Here is an 18,431-nt window from a genome sequence, read left to right on the forward strand (position 1 = left end):
GCGTCGGTCTCGAGTGGATTTCGAATTTTTTTTAAAATTATTTTCATGTATTTATGGGTTTATTTTGATTTATTTATTTTTATTTTTATTTTTATTTTTATTTTTATTTATTTTTTTTAAATCTGCTTTCTGAAATATTTCATTTTAAAATATCTTATTTTTAATTTTTAGGGTTTTGGTTTATTTAATTTATTTATTTACTTACTTCGATAAGTTCCCAGAATTGTCTTGTAATTTATCTCTTATTTACTGGTTGCTTTGGTTTTGGTGATTTTGTTGATATTTTTGGTGGTTTTGCATTTTTTTAAAATTATATATGTATTATAGATATTTCTATTTAATTGTAATTATTTAATTATTTAATTGTTTAATTGTTTAATTATTTAATCATTTAATTGTTTAATTGTTTAATTATTTAATTGTTTAATTGTTTAATTGTTTAATTGTTTAATTATTTTCATTTCTATACGATTTAATAATTTCTTAATTCCCTTAGTAAACCTGATGGGATTTATTAATTATTAACGGGATTTATTAATTTCTTATTATTAACCGTCTGTGTGAAGTGAAATATTCCGAATATTCAGGATTTGGACAGGAAGGGAATTTCCAATTGGGGAGAATTTTATGTTGATTAAAAAATGAAAAGTGAGATGGAAAATCTGAATTTTCCCCTTTATTTCATTGAATAATTACAATTATTTACTATTATTATTATATTATTAATTATATATTAAGTAATATAATCTATAATATGATATATATTATTACATATAGAAAATATTTTATAAAGTATTAAAAATAAATGTAAATATAAAATATTTATATTTTATGTATATATAATTACATGATATAATATTATAATACATATTATTATATATTATTTTATATTATTATATGTAACAATTATTTCAATTACTGTTATTAATTATTTCAATTACCATTATTAATTATTTCAATTAATATTATATTACTTTATATATTATATAATATTATTATAATATATATTATTAGATATGTAGAAAATATTTATTTAATGTATACATAATAATATAATATTCAACTATATTATATTATTTATTAATCTAATTAATCTAATTATCACAATTATTTGCAATTATTAGACACAATTTTCATATTTCCTTTTTCTCCACTTATTTTCCCATTTTTCCTTTTTTATTTCTACATCTTCCCAAACATTCTTCCCAATCCAATTCTAATTATTTCATCCTAAATCCAATTATTTCATCCCAAATCCAATTATTTAATCACCAAATCCAATTATTTAATCACTAATTACAATTAACGCAAATTAAACCGACTGGAATTTCCCGAATTCCAGCGGATTTTCCCCAATTCAGGAGGAATTTTGGTGTTTTTTTTTTCAGGACATGAACGAACCGGCGAGTTTCGTCCACGGCGCCGTCGGCGGCTGTCGGCAGCGGGAGCTCAACTTCCCGCCGTACATGCCGCGTAAATAATCCCAAAAAACCCCAAAATTCCCCAAAAAATCCCAAAATTCCTGATTTTGGGGAGCTCAACTTCCCACCCTACATGCCTCGTAAATCCCAAAAATCCCAAAATTCCCAAAATTCCCAAAATTCCCAATTTTTGGATTGCTCAACTTCCCGCCCTACATGCCGCGTAAATAATCCCAAAAAATCCCAAAAATCCCAAAATTCCTGATTTTTGGGGAGCTCAACTTCCTGCCCTACATGCCGCGTAAATCCCAAAAAATCCCAAAAAATCCCAAAATATCCAAAAAAATCCAAAAAAATCCCAAAATTCCCAAAATTCCCGATTCTGGGGAGCTCAACTTCCCACCCTACATGCCGCCTCAAAATTCCCAAAATTCCCAAAATTCCCAAAATTCCTGATTTTGGGGAGCTCAACTTCCCGCCATACATGCCGCGTAAATCCCAAAAAATCCCAAAATTCCCCCAAAAAATCCCCAAATTCCCAAAATTCCCAAAATTCCTGATTTTGGGTTGCTCAACTTCCCGCCATACATGCCGCGTAAATCCCAAAATTCCCAAAATTCCCAAAATTCCCAAAATTCCCAAAATTCCTGATTTTGGGGAGCTCAACTTCCCGCCCTACATGCCGCGTAAATCCCAAAAAATCCCCAAAAAATCCCAAAATTCCCCCAAAAAATCCCTATATTTCCTGATTTTGGGGAGCTCAACTAATCCCAAAAAATTCCCAAAAAATCCCAAAAAACCAAAAATCCCAAAATTCCTGATTTTGGGGAGCTCAACTTCCCGCCATACATGCCGCGTAAATAATCCCAAAAAATCCCAAAAAATCCCAAAAAATCCCAAAAAATCCCAAAAAATCCCAAAATACCCAAAATTCCTGTTTTTGGGGAGCTCAACTTCCCGCCCTACATGCCGCGTAAATAATCCCAAAAAACCCCAAAAAATCCCAAAAAATCCCAAAATTCCCAGGTTTTGGGGAGCTCAACTTCCCGCCCTACATGCCGCGTAAATCCCAAAAAATCCCAAAAAACCCAAAAAAACCAAAAAAATCTCTAAAATCCCAATTTTTGGGGAGCTCAACTTCCCACCCTACATGCCTTGTAAATCCCAAAAAATCCCAAAAAATCCCAAAAAATCCCAAAAAATCCCAAAATTCCCAAAATTCCTGATTTTGGGTTGCTCAACTTCCCGCCCTACATGCCATGTAAATCCCAAAAAATCAAAAAAATCCCCAAAAAATCCCAAAATTCCCAATTTTTGGGTCAACTTCCCACCCTACATGCCGCGTAAATACCAAAAAATCAAAAAAAATCCAAAATTCCCAGTTTTTGGGGAGCTCAACTTCCCGCCCCACATGCCTTGTAAATCCCAAAAAATCCCCCAAAAAAATCCCCAAAAAAATCCCAAAAAATCCCAAAATATCCCAAAAAATCCCAAAAAACCCAAAAAAATCAAAATTCTCTATTTCTGGGTCAACTTCCCGCCCTACATGCCACATGAATCCCCAAAAAATTTTTTAAAAATCCCAAAAAATCCCAAAATTCCCAATTTTTGGCTCAACTTCCCACCCTACATGCCTCGTAAATCCCAAAAAAATCCCCAAAAAATCCCAAAAAACCTAAAAAATCTCTAAAATCCCAATTTTTGGGGAGCTCAACTTCCCACCCTACATGCCGTGTAAATCCCAAAAAATCCCAAAAAATCCCCAAAACCCCCCCAAAAAAACCCCAAAAACCCCCAAAATTCCCAATTTTTGGGTTGCTCAACTTCCCACCCTACATGCCATGTAAATTCCAAAAACCCCCCCAAAGATCCCAAAAAATCCCAAAAAACCCCAAAAATCCCAATTTTTGGGTCAACTTCCCGACCTACATTCCACATAAACCCCCAAAAATTTAACAAACCATCTCATTGATCTTTTAACGGAGCAAACACCTCTCAAAATCCCCCAAAAACCCCAAACCACCCCATTTTCACCCCTCCAGCCCCCATTTCACCTGAATTTTGGGTGATTTTCCCCATTTCCCCTGAATTTTGGGATGATTTCCCCTATTTCCCCTGAATTTTGGGATGATTTCCCCGTCTGACCTGAATTTTGGGGTGATTTCCCCATTTCCCCTGAATTTTGGGGTGATTTTCCCATCTGACCTGAATTTTGGGGTGATTTTCCCCGTCTGACCTGAATTTTGGGATGATTTCCCCTATTTCACCCGAATTTTGGGGTGATTTTCCCCATTTCACCTGAATTTGGGGTGTATTTCCCCATTTCACCCGAATTTTGGGGTGATTTTCCCCATTTCCCCTGAATTTTGGGGTGATTTTTCCCATCTGACCTTAATTTTGGGATGATTTTCCCCCATTTCACCTGAATTTTGGGGTGATTTCCCCATCTGACCTGAAATTTGGGATGATTTTCCCCATTTCACCTGAATTTTGGGGTGATTTTCCCCCATCTGACCTGAATTTTGGGGTGATTTTCCCCATTTGACCTGAATTTTGGGGTGATTTTCCCATCTGACCCGAATTTTGGGATGATTTTCCCCATCTGACCTGAATTTTGGGGTGATTTTTCCCCCATTTGACCTGAATTTTGGGTTGAATTTCCCCCATTTCCCCTGAATTTTGGGTTGATTTTCCCCATCTGACCTGAATTTTGGGGTGATTTTCCCCATTTCCCCTGAATTTTGGGGTGATTTCCCCATTTCCCCTGAATTTTGGGATGATTTTCCCCCATTTGACCTGAATTTTGGGGTGATTTCCCTATTTGACCTGAATTTTGGGGTGATTTTCTCTATTTCACCTGAATTTTTGGATGATTTTCCCCATCTGACCTGAATTTTGGGCTGATTTTCCCCCATCTGACATGAATTTTGGATTGATTTCCCCCATTTCACCTGAATTTTGGGGTGATTTCCCCTATTTCACCTGAATTTTGGGGTGAATTTCCCCATTTCACCTGGAATTTGGGGTGATTTCCCCCATCTGACCTGAATTTTGGGGTGAATTTCCCCATTTCACCCGAATTTTGGGGTGATTTCCCCATTTCCCCTGAATTTTGTGGTGATTTTCCCCATCTGACCTGAATTTTGGGTTGATTTTCCCCATCTGACCTGAATTTTGGGGTGATTTTCCGCTATTTGACCTTAAATTTGGGGTGATTTCCCCATTTCACCTGAATTTTGGGGTGATTTCCCCTATTTCACCTGAATTTTGGGGTGATTTCCCCTATTTGACCTGAATTTTGGGGTGATTTCCCCATCTGACCTGAATTTTGTGGTGATTTCCCCATTTCCCCTGAATTTTGGGATGATTTCCCCCATTTGACCTTAATTTTGGGTGATTTTCCCCTATTTCACCTGAATTTTGGGGTGATTTCCCCTATTTCACCTGAATTTTGGGGTGATTTCCCCATTTCCCCTGAATTTTGGGGTGATTTCCCCATTTCACCTGAATTTTGGGGTGATTTCCCCATTTCACCTGAATTTTGGGTTGAATTTCCCTATTTCACCTGAATTTTGGGGTGATTTTCCCCTATTTGACCTTAAATTTGAGATGATTTTCCCCATTTCCCCTGAATTTTGGGGTGAATTTCCCTATTTCACCTGAATTTTGGGGTGATTTTCCCATCTGACCTGAATTTTGGGTGATTTTACCCATCTGACCTGAATTTTGGGTTGAATTTCCCCTATTTCACCTGAATTTTGGGATGATTATCCCCATCTGACCTGAATTTTGGGATGATTTCCCCATTTCCCCTGAATTTTGGGTGATTTTCCCCTATTTCACCTGAATTTTGAGGTGATTTCCCCATTTCCCCTGAATTTTGGGTTGATTTTCCCCTATTTCACCTGAATTTTGAGGTGATTTCCCCATTTCCCCTGAATTTTGGGATGATTTCCCCCATTTGACCTTAATTTTAGGGTGATTTTCCCCATCTGACCTGAATTTTGGGGTGATTTCCCCTATTTCACCTCAATTTTGGATTGATTTTTCCCTATTTCACCTGAATTTTGGGATGATTTCCCCCTCTGACCCGAATTTTGGGGTGATTTCTGATTTTCCAGAGCTGGGCTGGCGCTCGGAAGGTCTGAGCTACAAGACTCTCTGCATGGAAGGACAGCAGAAGCTGCCGGACGAGTCGCCAGCGCGGCACTACGACCTGCACAACCTCTACGGCTGGGCGCAGAGCAAAGCCACCCTCCAGTGAGAAAATTCACTTTTTATACCTTTATTTCCGTTTATTTTTATTTTTTCCCCATTTTCTGTGTTCCTGTAGAGCGTTTTTTTTGCTGGGCGCAGAGCAAAGCCACCCTCCAGTGAGAAAATTCACTTTTTTTTGCTTTATTTCTGTTTATTTTAATTTTTTTCCACCATTTTCTGTGTTCCTGTAATGCCCTTGTTTTGCTGGGCACAGACCAAACCCACCCTAGAATGAGAAAATTCACATTTTATATCTTTATTTCCATTTATTTTCCATTTTTTCCCCATTTTCTGTGTTCTCATATCAATATTTTCCACCCTTTTGTTGCTGGGCACAGACCAAAACTACCCTCCAGTGAGAAAATTCACTTTTTATACCTTTATTTCCATTTCTTTTTATTTTTTTCCACCATTTTCTGTGTTCTCATAGCAAAAATTTCCACCCTTGTTTTCCTGGGCGCAGATCAAACCCACCCTAGAGTGAGAAAATTCACTTTTTATAGCCTTATTTCTGTTTATTTTTATTTTTTTCCACCATTTTCTGTGTTCTCATAGCAAAAATTTCCAACCTCTTTTTGCTGGGCTCAGCTCAAACCCACCCTAGAGTTAGAAAATTCACATTTTATATCTTTATTTTTCTTTATTTTTATTTTTTTCCGCCATTTTCTGTGTTCCTGTAATGCCCTTTTGTTGCTGAGCGCAGATCAAACCCACCCTCCAGTGAGAAAATTCACATTTTATACCTTTATTTCTGTTTATTTTTATTTTTTTCCGCCATTTTCTGTGTTCTTGTAGAGCCTTTTTTTTGCTGGGCACAGAACTGACCCACCCTAGAGTGAGAAAATTCACATTTTATATCTTTATTTCTGTTTATTTTTATTTTTTTCTGCCATTTTCTGTGCTCTTGTAGAGCCTTTTTGTTGCTGGGCGCAGACCAAACCCACCCTAGAGTGAGAAAATTCACTTTTTATACCTTTATTTCTGTTTATTTTTATTTTTTTCCACCATTTTCTGTGTTCCTGTAATGCCCTCGTTTTGCTGGGCGCAGATCAAACCCACCCTAGAGTGAGAAAATTCACTTTTTATACCTTTATTTCTATTTATTTTTATTTTTTTCCACCATTTTCTGTGTTCTCACAGCAAAAATTTCCAACCTTTTATTTCCTGGGCGCAGATCAAACCCACCCTAGAGTGAGAAAATTCACATTTTATATCTTTATTTCCATTTATTTTTATTTTTTTAAATTAATTTTTAAAATTTTTTCTATTTAATTCTCATTTTAAATTACATTTTTTTAAATTTTAATTCATCTTTTCCATTTATTTTTCATTTTTTAAATTCATTTTTAAAAACTTTTTGATTTAATTCTCATTTTAAATTACATTTAAAATTTTTTTTTAATTTAATTCTCATTTTAAATGACATTTTTTAAAAATTTTAATTAATCTTTTCCATTTATTTCTCATTTTTTCAATTAAAAAATCAACACCAGTTTTCTGTGTTCTCATAGCAAAAAGTTCTGTCGGAAATTTCAGGATTTTTGCAAAAATTCTGCAAAAATTTCTGTGTTTTTGCCGAAAATCTTCTGGTTTCTCACGTTTTTTTCTGGTCTTTGAGTCGATTAAATGGGAATAATTTCACTGATTTCACCCCAAAAATTCCCCAAAATTTCATGTGATTCACAAAGACATAAAAAATAATTCGTGAATAAAAAATAATGGGGAAAATTAATAAATAAATCGTCATTTTATACCTTTATTTCAATTTTTTTTCATTTTTTCCCCCATTTTCTGTGTCCTCGTAGCAAAAATTTCCACTTTTTGCCGAAAATTTTCCTTTTTTCTCCCATTTTTTTCCTGCTGTTTGAATCCCTTCTGGTCTTTGAGTCAATTAAATGAATAATTTCACTGATTTCACCCCAAAAATTCCCCAAAATTTCTTGTATTTCACATTTCCAGCCACTTGGATTCATCAATAAAAAACAATCAGTTAATAAAAAATAATTTAATAAAATTTTCCCATTCCCATTTCCATTCCATTTCCATTTCCACGATAAAAAATAATTTTAAAAAATTAATTACCTAATTAAAAGGAATTAAGCAATCACAAGCAATTAATCACTGAAATGGAATTAACCATCAGAAGAAATTAATTACTAAAAGTGATTAAGAAAAAAAGTTAATTACCATAACCCTGATGGAATTAATCCATCACAAGCACTTAATTACTAAAAGGGGATTAATTTCAAAAAGGAATTATTCAATTAAATTAATGAATCAATCAATCACGCTCGGTTATTTAGTTGAAGTTATTAATTAAAGTTTTTTATTCAAAGGGAATTAATCAATCAAAACCAATAAATTAAAAGGAATTGATCGCAAGGGTTAATCAATTAAAAATAATCACAATTAATTGAGGAGTGAAATGGGATTAATAATTCGAAAGGAGTTTGTTAAAAGGAATTATTCCAGGAGTTGAAAGGAGATTAATAAAAACCCCAATTAATTAAAAAGAATTAATCACAATTAATGAATTAAATGGGATTAATGATTCAAAAGGAATTAATCAATCCCAAGCAGTTAATGAGCTGAAGCAGAATAATCACTGAGAAGCAATAAATCAATTAAAAGGAATTAATCACAAGGAGTTGAAAGGAGATTAATAAAAACCCCAATTAATTAAAAAGAATTAATCACAATTAACGAATTAAATGGGATTAATGATTCAAAAGGAATTAATCAATCACAAGCAGTTAATGAGCTGAAGCAGAATAATCATCGAGAAGCAATAAATCAATTAAAAGGAATTAACCACAAGGAGTTGATCACTTAAAGGAGATTAATTAAAAAGAATTAATCACAATTAACGAGTTAATGGGATTAGTGATTCAAAAGGAATTAATCAATCCCAAGCAGTTAATGAGCTGAAGCAGAATAATCATTGAGAAGCAATAAATCAATTAAAAGGAATTAACCACAAGGAGTTGATCACTTAAAGGAGATTAATAAAACAAGCAATTAATGAATTAAAAAGAATCACAATGAATGAATCAGGTAAATGGGATTAATAATTTAAAAGTCATTAACCAATTAAAAGAAATTAATCACAAAAATTGAATCAGTTAAAGGGAATTAATAAAACAATTAAACAGTTAAAGGGAATTAATAAAACAATGAAACAATTTAAAGTAATTAATCAATTTAAAGCAATTAATCACATTAATTTATTCCATTAAAGGGAATTAATCAATCAATTACAAGGAATTAATCAATCAATTACAAGGAATTAATCAATCACAGGCGCTCAGCTGAAGGGGATTAACAAACCAAGAGCAATTAATTAATTAAAGGGAATTAATCACAACAGTTAATCAGTGAAATGGAATTAATCAAAGGCAAGGCTTGGGGAGATCCCCAAAAATTGGAATTTCCACACATTTCTGTGGGAATTTGGATTTTTGTTGGGTTGATCTTAATCCAGGGAGAATCTCTGACCCAAATCTGGCTGTTCTGAAGGGAAAATCAGCGAAAATGGGAATGGAATTGGGAATTGGGAATGGGAATGGGAATTGGGAAATTGAAATGGAAACAAGAATGGGAATGGAAATGGGAAATGGAAGTGAAAATGAGAATGGAAATGGGAAATGGGAAATGGGAAATGGGAAATGGGAAATGGGAACTGGGAACTGGGAATGGGAATTGGGAATTGGGAATTGGGAATTGGGAAATTGAAATGGGAATTGGGAATGGAATTGGGAATTGGGAATTGGGAATGGGAATTGAATTGGGAATTGGGAATGGGAATTGAATTGGGAATTGGGAATGGGAATTGGGAATTGGGAATTGGGGATTGGGAATTGGGGATTGGGAATTGGGAATTGGGAATGGGAATGGAATTGGGAATGGGAATTGGGAAATTGGGAATTGGGAATTGGGAATGGAATTGGGAATTGGGAATTGGGAATTGGGAATGGGAATTGGGGATGGAATTGGGAATTGGGAAATGGGAATTGGGAATTGGGAATTGGGAATTGGGAATTGGGAATGGAATTGGGAATTGGGAATTGGGAATTGGGAATGGAATTGGGAATTGGGAATTGGGAATTGGGAATGGGAATTGGGAATTGGGAATGGAATTGGGAATTGGGAAATGGGAATTGGGAATTGGGAATGGAATTGGGGATGGAATTGGGGATTGGGAATTGGGAATTGGGGATGGAATGGGAATTGGGAATTGGGGATTGGGAATTGGGAATTGGGAATTGGGGATGGGAAATGGGAATTGGGGATGGAATTGGGAATTTGGAACTGGGAATTGGGAATTGGGAATGGAAATGGAAGTGAAAATGAAAATGGAAATGGGAAATGGGAATGGGAAAAGGGAATTGAAACAAGAATGGGAATGGAAATGGAAGTGAAAATGAGAATGGAAATGGGAAATGGGAACTGGGAATTGGGAATTGGGAATTGGGAAATTGAAATGGAAACAAGAATGGGAATGGAAATGGGAAATGGGAAATGGGAATTAGGAATGGGAATTGGGAATTGGGAATGGGAAATGGGAATGGAAACAAGAATGGGAATGGAAATGGGAAATGGAAATGGAAGTGAAAATGAGAATGGAAATGGGAATAGGAAAAGGGAATGGAAACAAGAATGGGAATGGAAATGGGAAATGGAATTGAAAATGAAAATGGAAATGGGAAATGGGAATGGGAATGGAATGGGAATGGAATGGGAATTGGGAATTGGGAATTGGGAATTGGGAATGAGAATTGGGAATGGGAAATTGAAATGGAAACAAGAATGGGAATGGAAATGGGAAATGGAAATGGAAATGGAAATGAAAATGAAAATGGGAAATGGGAATTGGGAATTGGGAATGGGAATTGGGGATGGAATTGGGAATGGAATTGGGAATTGGGAATTGGGAATTGGGAAATGGGAATGGGAATGGGAATGGGAAAAGGAAACTGAAATGGAAATGGGAATGGAAATGGAAACAGAAATGGGAATGGAAATGGAAACAGAAATGGGAACGGAAACAGAAACACAAACAGAAACAGAAATTTCCACCCCAAGACAAAAACATCAACTCTCACCCAACCCTTTTACACAAATCCCTTAATACATAAACACATACCAAAGAAACCCTAAAAATCTGATTTTTTCCTCTCCCCGAATTCCCGGAAATCCCATCGTTTTCCCGGAAATGCCATAATTTCCCGTCCCCGGTGTCCCCAGGGCCCTGCGGAAGGTGACGGGCCGGCGCGGCCTCGTGGTCACTCGCTCGACGTTCCCGGGCAGCGGGCAGTGGGCTGGCCACTGGCTGGGCGACAACACTGCCGCCTGGGACCAGCTGGCCAAGTCCATCATCGGTGAGCCCCGAAAGCCGCTTTTTCCCACCCAAAATCCCGCTGCTTCTACCCGAAATCTGCATTTTTCCACCCAAAATCCCGCTGCTTCTACCCGAAATCCCTCTTTTTCCACCCAAAATTCTGATTTTTGCACCCAAAATTCTGCTTTTTCCACCCAAATTCTTGCTTTTTACACCAAAATCCTGCTTTTTGCACACAAATCCTACTTTTTCCACCCAAAGTAATTCTGCTTTTCCCACCCAAAATCCTGCTTTTTCCACCCAAAATCCTACTTTTCCCACCCAAAATAATTCTGTATTTTCCACCCCAAATCCAACTTTTTACACCCAAAATTCTGCTTTTTCCACCCAAAATTCTGCTATTTCCACCCAAAATCCAACTTTTTACACCCAAAATTCTGCTTTCCCACCCAAATTAATTCTGTATTTTCCACCCAAAATAATTCTGCATTTTCTACCCAAAATCCTTCTTTTTCCACCCAAAATAATTCTGCATTTTCTACCCAAAATCCTTCTTTTTCCACCCAAAATAATTCTGTATTTTCTACCCAAAATCCTTCTTTTTCCACCCAAAATAATTCTGTATTTTCTACCCAAAATCCTACTTTTTCCACCCAAAATCATGCTTTTTCCACTCAAAATTTTGCTTTTTGGATGCAAAATTCTGCTTTTTCCACCAAAAATAACTCTGTATTTTCCACCCAAAATTATTCTGTATTTTCTACCCGAAATCCTGCTTTTCCCACCCCAAATTCTGCTTTTTCCACCCAAAATCCAACTTTTTACACCCAAAATCCCAATTTTTCCACCCACAATAATTCTGTTTTTTCCATCTGAAATCCTGCTTTTTCCACCCAAAATAATTCTGTATTTTCCACCCAAAATCTTGTTTTTTCACCCCAAATCCCACTTTTTCCACCCAAAATCCCGCTTTTTGGATGCAAAATTCTGCTTTTTCCACCCAAAATAATTCTGTATTTTCCACCCGAAATCCTTCTTTTTCCACCCCAAATTCTGTATTTTCCACCCCAAATCCAACTTTTTCCACCAAATATCCTGCTATTCCCACCCAAAATCCTGCTTTTTCCACCCACATCCTGCCTTTTCCACCCAAAATCCCACTTTTTCCACCCAAAATTCTGCTTTCCCACCCAAATTAAATCTGTATTTTCCACCCAAAATAATTCTGCATTTTCTACCCAAAATTCTGCTTTTTCCACCCAAAGTACTTCTGCTTTTCCCACCCCAAATCCCACTTTTTCCACCCAAAATTCTGCTTTTTCCACCCAAATCATTCTGTTTTTTCCACCCAAAATAATTCTGTATTTTCCACCCAAATCCTGCTTTTTCCACCCAAAATTCTGCTTTTTCCATCCAAAATCATTCTGTATTTTCTGCCCAAAATCCTTCTTTTTCCACCCCAAATTCTGCTTTTTCCACCCAAAATTCCGTATTTTTGGGATTTCCATTTTTGAGCCAAAACTGCTTTTTTTCCCTTTGTTTCCTCCTCAATAATTGCATTTTTTGGGCCAAAATTCCATTTTTCTTTCTCGCTTTCTTACCCAATAATCCCATTTTTGAGACGAAATTCCATATTTATGTTTTTCCTGCAAAATAATCATCGTTTTTGAGCCAAAATTCTGCAATTCTTCTTTCCCAATAATCACATTTCTCTTCCCAAAATTCCATATTTCTTCTCTCTTTCCTTCACCAGAACATTTTTGGTGCCAAAATTCTGTATTTTTTTCTCATTTTCCTGCATCATATTTATATTTTTGAGCCCAAATTCAATGTCTCTCTCAGTTTTTTGTATAAAAAAATCACATTTTGGAGCCAAAATTCCATTTTCTTTCTTGGTTTCTTTCCAAATAATCTTTTTTTTTTCTTTTTTTTGCCCAAATTTCCATATTTCTTCCTGACTTCCTTCCTAAAAATCACATTTTTTGAACCAAAATTCCATATTTTTTCTTTTTTTTCCTACAAAATAATGAAATTTTTCAGCCAAAATTCCTTATTTCTTGGTTTCCTCCCTAATAATCACATTTTTCCAAACCAAAATTCCATTTTTTTTCTTGGTTTTTTCCCCAAAAATTCACATTTTTTCAGGCTAAAATTCCATTTTCTTTCATGTTTTTTTCCCCAAAAAATCACATTTTTCAGGCTAAAATTCCACATTCTTTCTGGTTTTCCTCCCAAATCACATTTCTGAGCCAAAATTCCATTTTTCTTCTTAGTTTCTTTCCAAATAATGAAATTTTTGAGCCAAAAAACTCTGTAATTCTTCTCATTTTCCTATACAAAAATCACATTTTTTGGAGCTACAATTCCATCTTTTTTCTCGGTTTCCTCCCTAATAATCTCATTTTTTTGAACTAAAATTCAATATTTCTTGAATAATCACAATTTTTAAAACTAAAATTCAATATTTCTTTATTTCCTCCCCAATAATCTCATTTTTTTGGAACTAAAATTCAATATTTCTCCATTTTTTCCTCAATAATCTCATTTTTTTGGGGATTAAAATTCTCTATTTCTCCATTTCTTCCTTAATAATCAGATTTTTTTGGAACTAAAATTCAATATTTCTTGAATAATCACAATTTTTAAAACCAAAATTCAATATTTCTTGGTTTCCTCCTTAATAATTTCATTTTTTTGGAACCAAAATTCAATATTTCTCCATTTTTTCCTTAATAATCTCATTTTTTGGAACTAAAATTCTCTATTTCTTGAATAATCACAATTTTTTAAACTAAAATTCAATATTTCTTTATTTCCTCCCTAATAATCTCATTTTTTTGGGGATTAAAATTCTCTATTTCTCGATTTCTTCCTTAATAATCACATTTTTTGAATTAAAATTCAATATTTCTTGAATAATCACAATTTTTAAAACTAAAATTCAATATTTCTCCGTTTTCTCCCCAATAATCTCATTTTTGGAACCAAAATTCAATATTTCTCCATTTTCTCCTTAATAATCTCATTTTTTGGGGATTAAAATTCTCTATTTCTTGGTTTCCTCCCAAATAATTTCATTTTTTTAACTAAAATTCAATATTTCTCAGTTTCCTCCCTAATAATCTCATTTTTTTGGGATTAAAATTCTCTATTTCTCCATTTCTTCCCTAATAATCTCATTTTTTGGAACTAAAATTCTCTATTTCTTGAATAATCACAATTTTTACAACTAAAATTCAATATTTCTCCATTTCCTCCTTAATAATCTCATTTTTTTGGAACTAAAATTCAATATTTCTTGAATAATCACAATTTTAAAACTAAAATCCAATATTTCTCCATTTCCTCCCTAATAATTTCATTTTTTTTAAACTAAAATTCAATATTTCTCCATTTCCTCCTTAATAATCTCATTTTTTTGGGGATTAAAATTCTCTTTTTCTTGGTTTCCTCCCAAATAATTTCATTTTTTTGAACTAAAATTCAATATTTCTCGATTTCTTCCTTAATAATCTCATTTTTTTGGAACTAAAATTCAATATTTCTCCATTTTTTCCTTAACAAACTCATTTTTTTGGAACAAAAATTCAATATTTCTCAGTTTCCTCCTTAATAATCTCATTTTTTTGAACTAAAATTCAATATTTCTTGAATAATCACAATTTTTAAAACTAAAATCCAATATTTCTCCATTTTTTCCTTAATAATCTCATTTTTTTGAACTAAAATTCAATATTTCTTGAATAATCACAATTTTTAAAACTAAAATTCAGTATTTCTCCATTTCCTCCCCAATAATCTCATTTTTTTGAACTAAAATCCAATATTTCTCCATTTTTTCCTTAATAATCTCATTTTTTTGGAATTAAAATTCTCTATTTCTCGATTTTTTCCTTAATAATCTCATTTTTTGGAACTAAAATTCAATATTTCTTGAATAATCACAATTTTAAAACTAAAATTCAATATTTCTCAGTTTCCTCCCTAATAATTTCATTTTTTTTTTGGAACTAAAATCCAATATGTCTTTATTTCCTCCTTAATAATCTCATTTTTTTTTACTAAAATTCAATATTTCTTTATTTCCTCCCTAATAATCTCATTTTTTTGGAATTAAAATTCTCTATTTCTCGATTTCTTCCTTAACAATCAGATTTTTTGAACTAAAATTCAATATTTCTTGAATAATCCCAATTTTTACAACTAAAATTCAATATTTCTCAGTTTCCTCCCAAATAATCTCATTTTTTTGAACTAAAATCCAATATTTCTCCATTTTTTCCTTAATAATCTCATTTTTTTGGGGATTAAAATTCCCTTTTTCTTGGTTTCCTCCCAAATAATTTCATTTTTTTAAACTAAAATCCAATATTTTTTCATTTCCTCCCTAATAATCTCTTTTTTTTTGAACTAAAATTCAATATTTCTCCATTTTTTCCTTAATAATCTCATTTTTTTGGAATTAAAATTCTCTATTTCTCGATTTTTTCCTTAATAATCTCATTTTTTGAACTAAAATTCAATATTTCTTGAATAATCACAATTTTTAAAACCAAAATTCAATATTTCTCGTTTTCCTCCTTAATAATTTCATTTTTTTGGAATTAAAATTCAATATTTCTCCATTTTTTCCTTAATAATCTCATTTTTTGGAACTAAAATTCAATATTTCTTGAATAATCACAATTTTTAAAACTAAAATTCAATATTTCTCCATTTCCTCCCTAATAATCTCATTTTTTTTGATCCCAAATTCCATTTTCCTGTTTGATTTCTTCCCAATTTTCCCATTTTTTGCCCCAAAATGACCCAAACTCAGCCAAACGCTGAGATTTTTGGGGTTTTTGGTTGGATTTTGGGTCAATTCTGACCAAATTCTGCTTTAATTGGCAGGAATGATGGAGTTTAGTCTCTTCGGGATTTCCTATGTGAGTTTTTATTTATTAATTATTATTAATAATTAATTAATTAATTAATTATTAATACTTATTATTTGTAATTATTTATATTATTAATTCCTTTTATATATTTAATATAAAATATTAAATTTAAATGTAATGAAAATAAAATATATTAAATAAAAATTTAATGTAAAATATTTTTAATATATTTATTGATTTATTTTTAATATTTATTTATTTATTATTCCTCATTCCTGACCTTTAGCCTTCCTGAGCTTTAGTATTAATTAATTACTTTATTATTAATTAATTACTTTATTATTAATTAATTCATTTATTATTGTTGGTTATTAATAATAATTATTTGTGTTCAAATTAGGTATTTATTTTACATATTTTATTTTTATCTGTTTTTATTTTTAAGAGATATTTTCCATATTTTTTGTTTAATAACGAATATTTATTAATAATAATTTTTTATTGTTTATTCCTGACCTTTATCCTTCCTGACCTTCATGATTGATTTATTTATTTATTATGGTTTAATAATTATAATAATTGTAGATAATTTATAACATTAAATTATTTTTTATATTTTATTTTCTATATTTTTATTTTCAATTTTTTTGTTTAATAAAGAATATTTATTAATAATATTTTTAAAATTATTTATTCCTGACCTTTGTACTTCCTGACCTTCATGATTGATTTACTTATTTTTGTTTAATAATTATGATAATTGTATATAATTATTCATCCCATTAATTTATTTTATATCTTTTATTTTCTATATTTTTATTTTTAAGAGGTTTTTTTGTTTAATAACGAATATTTATTAATAATAATTTTTTTATTGTTTATTCCTGACCTTTAGCCTTCCTGACCTTCATGATTTATTAATTTATTTATTATGGTTTAATAATGATAATAATTGTATATCATTATTTATAACATTAATTTATTTTATATATTTTATTTATATATTTTTATTTTCAATTTTTTGTTTAATCAAGAATATTTATTAATAATAATTTTTTTATTATTTTTTCCTGACCTTTGTCCTTCCTGACCTTCATGATTTATTTATTTATTTATTTATTATTGTTTAATAATTATGATAATTGTACATAATTATTTATAACATTAAATTATTTTTTATATTTTATTTTATATATTTTTATTTTTAAGAGGTTTTTTTGTTTAATAAAGAATATTTATCATTAATATTTTTAATTATTTATTCCTGACCTTTGTACTTCCTGAGCTTCATGATTTATTAATTTATTTATTTTGGTTTAATAATTATGATAATTGTAGATAATTATTTATAACATTAATTTATTTTATATATTTTATTTTCTATATTTTTATTTTTAAGAGATATTTTCTGTTTTTTGTTTAATAACGAATATTTATTAATAATAATTTTTTATTATTTATTCTCTGACCTTTATCCTTCCTGAGCTTCATGATTTATTAATTTATTTATTTTTGTTTAATAATTATGATAATTGTATAGAATTATTTATAACATTAATTTATTTTATATCTTTTATTTTATATATTTTTATTTTTAATTTTTTTTGTTTAATAAAGAATATTTATTAATAATATTTTTTTAATTATTTATTCCTGACCTTTATACTTCTTGAGCTTCATGATTGATTTATTTATTTTTGTTTAATAATTATAATAATTGTAGATAATTATTTATCACATTAATTTATTTTATATATTTTATTTTATATATTTTTATTTTTAAGAGTTTTTTTGTTTAATAAAAATATTTATTAATAATAATTTTTAATTATTTATTCCTGACCTTTATCCTTCCTGACCTTCATGATTTATTTATTTATTTATTTTGTTTAATAATTATAATAATTGTAGATAATTATTTATCACATTAATTTATTTCATATATTTTATTTTATATATTTTTATTTTTAAGAGTTTTTTGTTTAATAAATAATATTAATTTATAATATTTTTTAAATTATTTATTCCTGACCTTTATCCTTCCTGACCTTCATGATTTATTAATTTATTATTGTTTATTAATACTCATTTTTCATAATTATTCACAATCCGTATTTCTTTTCCATATTTTATTTTTGTTTATTTATTTATTTACTGTTGTTTATTAATAATAAATACTCATAATTATTCCCAATACGTATTTATTTTGCATATTTTATTTTCATTTATTATTTATTAATACTAATTATACTTATTTATAACACATATTTATTTTGCATATTTTATTTAAATTTATTTATTTATTATAATTTATTAATAGTAAATATTCATAATTACTCATAATACGTATTTATTTTGCATATTTTTCATTTATTTTTATTATTGTTAATTAATTATATTTGTTTTGGATATTTATTTTATTGATTTATTTTTCATTATTTTTTGATACTGATTAGTCATAATTATTCATAATCTGTATTTCTTTTGCATATTTTATTTTATTTATTTATTATTGTTAATTAAAACTAATTATTC

General features: G+C 30.8%; 1 protein-coding gene across 1 annotated transcript in view; it reads left to right on the forward strand.

Moving 5' to 3' along the window:
• The window catches only part of LOC146423102 (maltase-glucoamylase-like), a 205,763-nt gene that overhangs the window by 141,369 nt on the left and 45,963 nt on the right, over positions 1–18,431 (forward strand). The window contains exons 37-40 of the mRNA XM_085045072.1: positions 1,389–1,473; positions 5,543–5,681; positions 10,923–11,056; positions 15,910–15,944. Of these exons, the coding sequence (XP_084901198.1) occupies positions 1,389–1,473; positions 5,543–5,681; positions 10,923–11,056; positions 15,910–15,944 (393 nt within the window). The remainder of the gene's footprint in view (positions 1–1,388; positions 1,474–5,542; positions 5,682–10,922; positions 11,057–15,909; positions 15,945–18,431) is intronic.

Source organism: Lichenostomus cassidix, unplaced genomic scaffold, assembly GCF_008360975.1.
Source record: "Lichenostomus cassidix isolate B80296 unplaced genomic scaffold, HeHo_3.0 HiC_scaffold_34, whole genome shotgun sequence".
NCBI classification, from domain to species: domain Eukaryota; kingdom Metazoa; phylum Chordata; class Aves; order Passeriformes; family Meliphagidae; genus Lichenostomus; species Lichenostomus cassidix.